Source organism: Lipotes vexillifer, unplaced genomic scaffold (genome assembly GCF_000442215.2).
Source record: "Lipotes vexillifer unplaced genomic scaffold, Lipotes_vexillifer_v1.1 scaffold802, whole genome shotgun sequence".
NCBI lineage: Eukaryota > Metazoa > Chordata > Mammalia > Artiodactyla > Lipotidae > Lipotes > Lipotes vexillifer.
In genome coordinates, this window is record NW_006790237.1 from 1125278 (window position 1) to 1126425 (window position 1148).

Consider the following 1148-nt stretch of genomic DNA (forward strand, 5'->3'; position numbering starts at 1 on the left):
GGGGGAGGCTGAGGTTTCTCCGCTTCACCTAACCAGGAGTTCAAGGTTGAGCTGGACAAGTCGGGATACTACACGCTCTACCATTCACTCCACCACTATAAGTACCACACCTTCCTGCGCTGCCGGGACCAGGTGAGCCCACCCACGCCCCGCACGGGTCACCCTGGGATTCAAGCCATCGCAGGTTCCCCCCTGGACCCAGGAGTCCAGCTCCCAGCCCCCCTCTCCCCGGGACACTGATCCCTAGGCCCCCAGCCTCCTCCCACCCCAGCTCCATGTTTAACCCCCCTGCAGACCCTGGCCATCGAGGGCGGCGCTGAGGACCTGGGCCAAGAGGAGGTGGTCCAGCAATGCATGCGGAACCAGCCGTGGCTGGAACAGCTCTTTGACTCCTTCAGCGACCTGCTGGCCCAAGCACAGGCCCACAGCCGCTGTGGGTGACCCCACCCTGGCTTGGGGGGGCCACCTCCTCCATAAACCGAGAATTGGGACAGAACTGTGCCCTCAGGAGCTAACCCCTGGGCCCCATCGCTGGGGTGGGGTGGGGGGGTCGTTGGTCAGGGTGTGTCCATGCTGACCCCACAGGACAGGGTTCAAAGTTCGACTCCCCCCATCTCCCAAGCCCTCTCCACTCCCTCCCATTCCTCCCACTGTCCGGTGTACAGAGAAATTATTTATATATATGTATAAATGTCTATTTAGTAACGGTTTCCCTCCCCCACCTTGCCCCAATCCCGCCTCCATGGCATAGCCCCAGCCCCCTCCACCTTGTACATAATGTATAGGAAAAGTCTATGTATGGTTGAGGGGGGCGGGGCGGCTTCGGAGAGCTGGGGGACCCCTTCCCCCCAATCCCCCCCTCACAGGCCAAGATCTTTGCTAAAGGCCATTCCCTCCCCAGGGCATTTGGTGTCGGGTGGGAGGGGGAAAACACATCTTGTTAATTATTTTTAATCTTATTTATTGTAGATACCTAGGGCAGGGGGCTGGGGAGGTGGAGGGGGGAGAAGGGTCCCCTCTCTTTGCCCCTCCCACTCCTTTTCTACTGCGATTTGTCTGTGTCTGCCCCCCCCCCCGCCCCCATCCCATTGTCATCTGGATGTGGTTCTATTTTTTATCGGTCTCTTTTCCGCTCCTCCCTCTCTCTA

The 1148-nt window shown here is 59.1% G+C and overlaps 1 protein-coding gene across 1 annotated transcript in view; it reads left to right on the forward strand.

Moving 5' to 3' along the window:
- The window catches only part of PRR12 (proline rich 12), a 26243-nt gene extending 25802 nt beyond the window's left edge, over positions 1-441 (forward strand). The window contains 2 exon segments of the mRNA XM_007463369.1: positions 37-132; positions 295-441. Of these exon segments, the coding sequence (XP_007463431.1) occupies positions 37-132; positions 295-441 (243 nt within the window).
- Positions 442-1148: the final 707 nt, after the last annotated feature.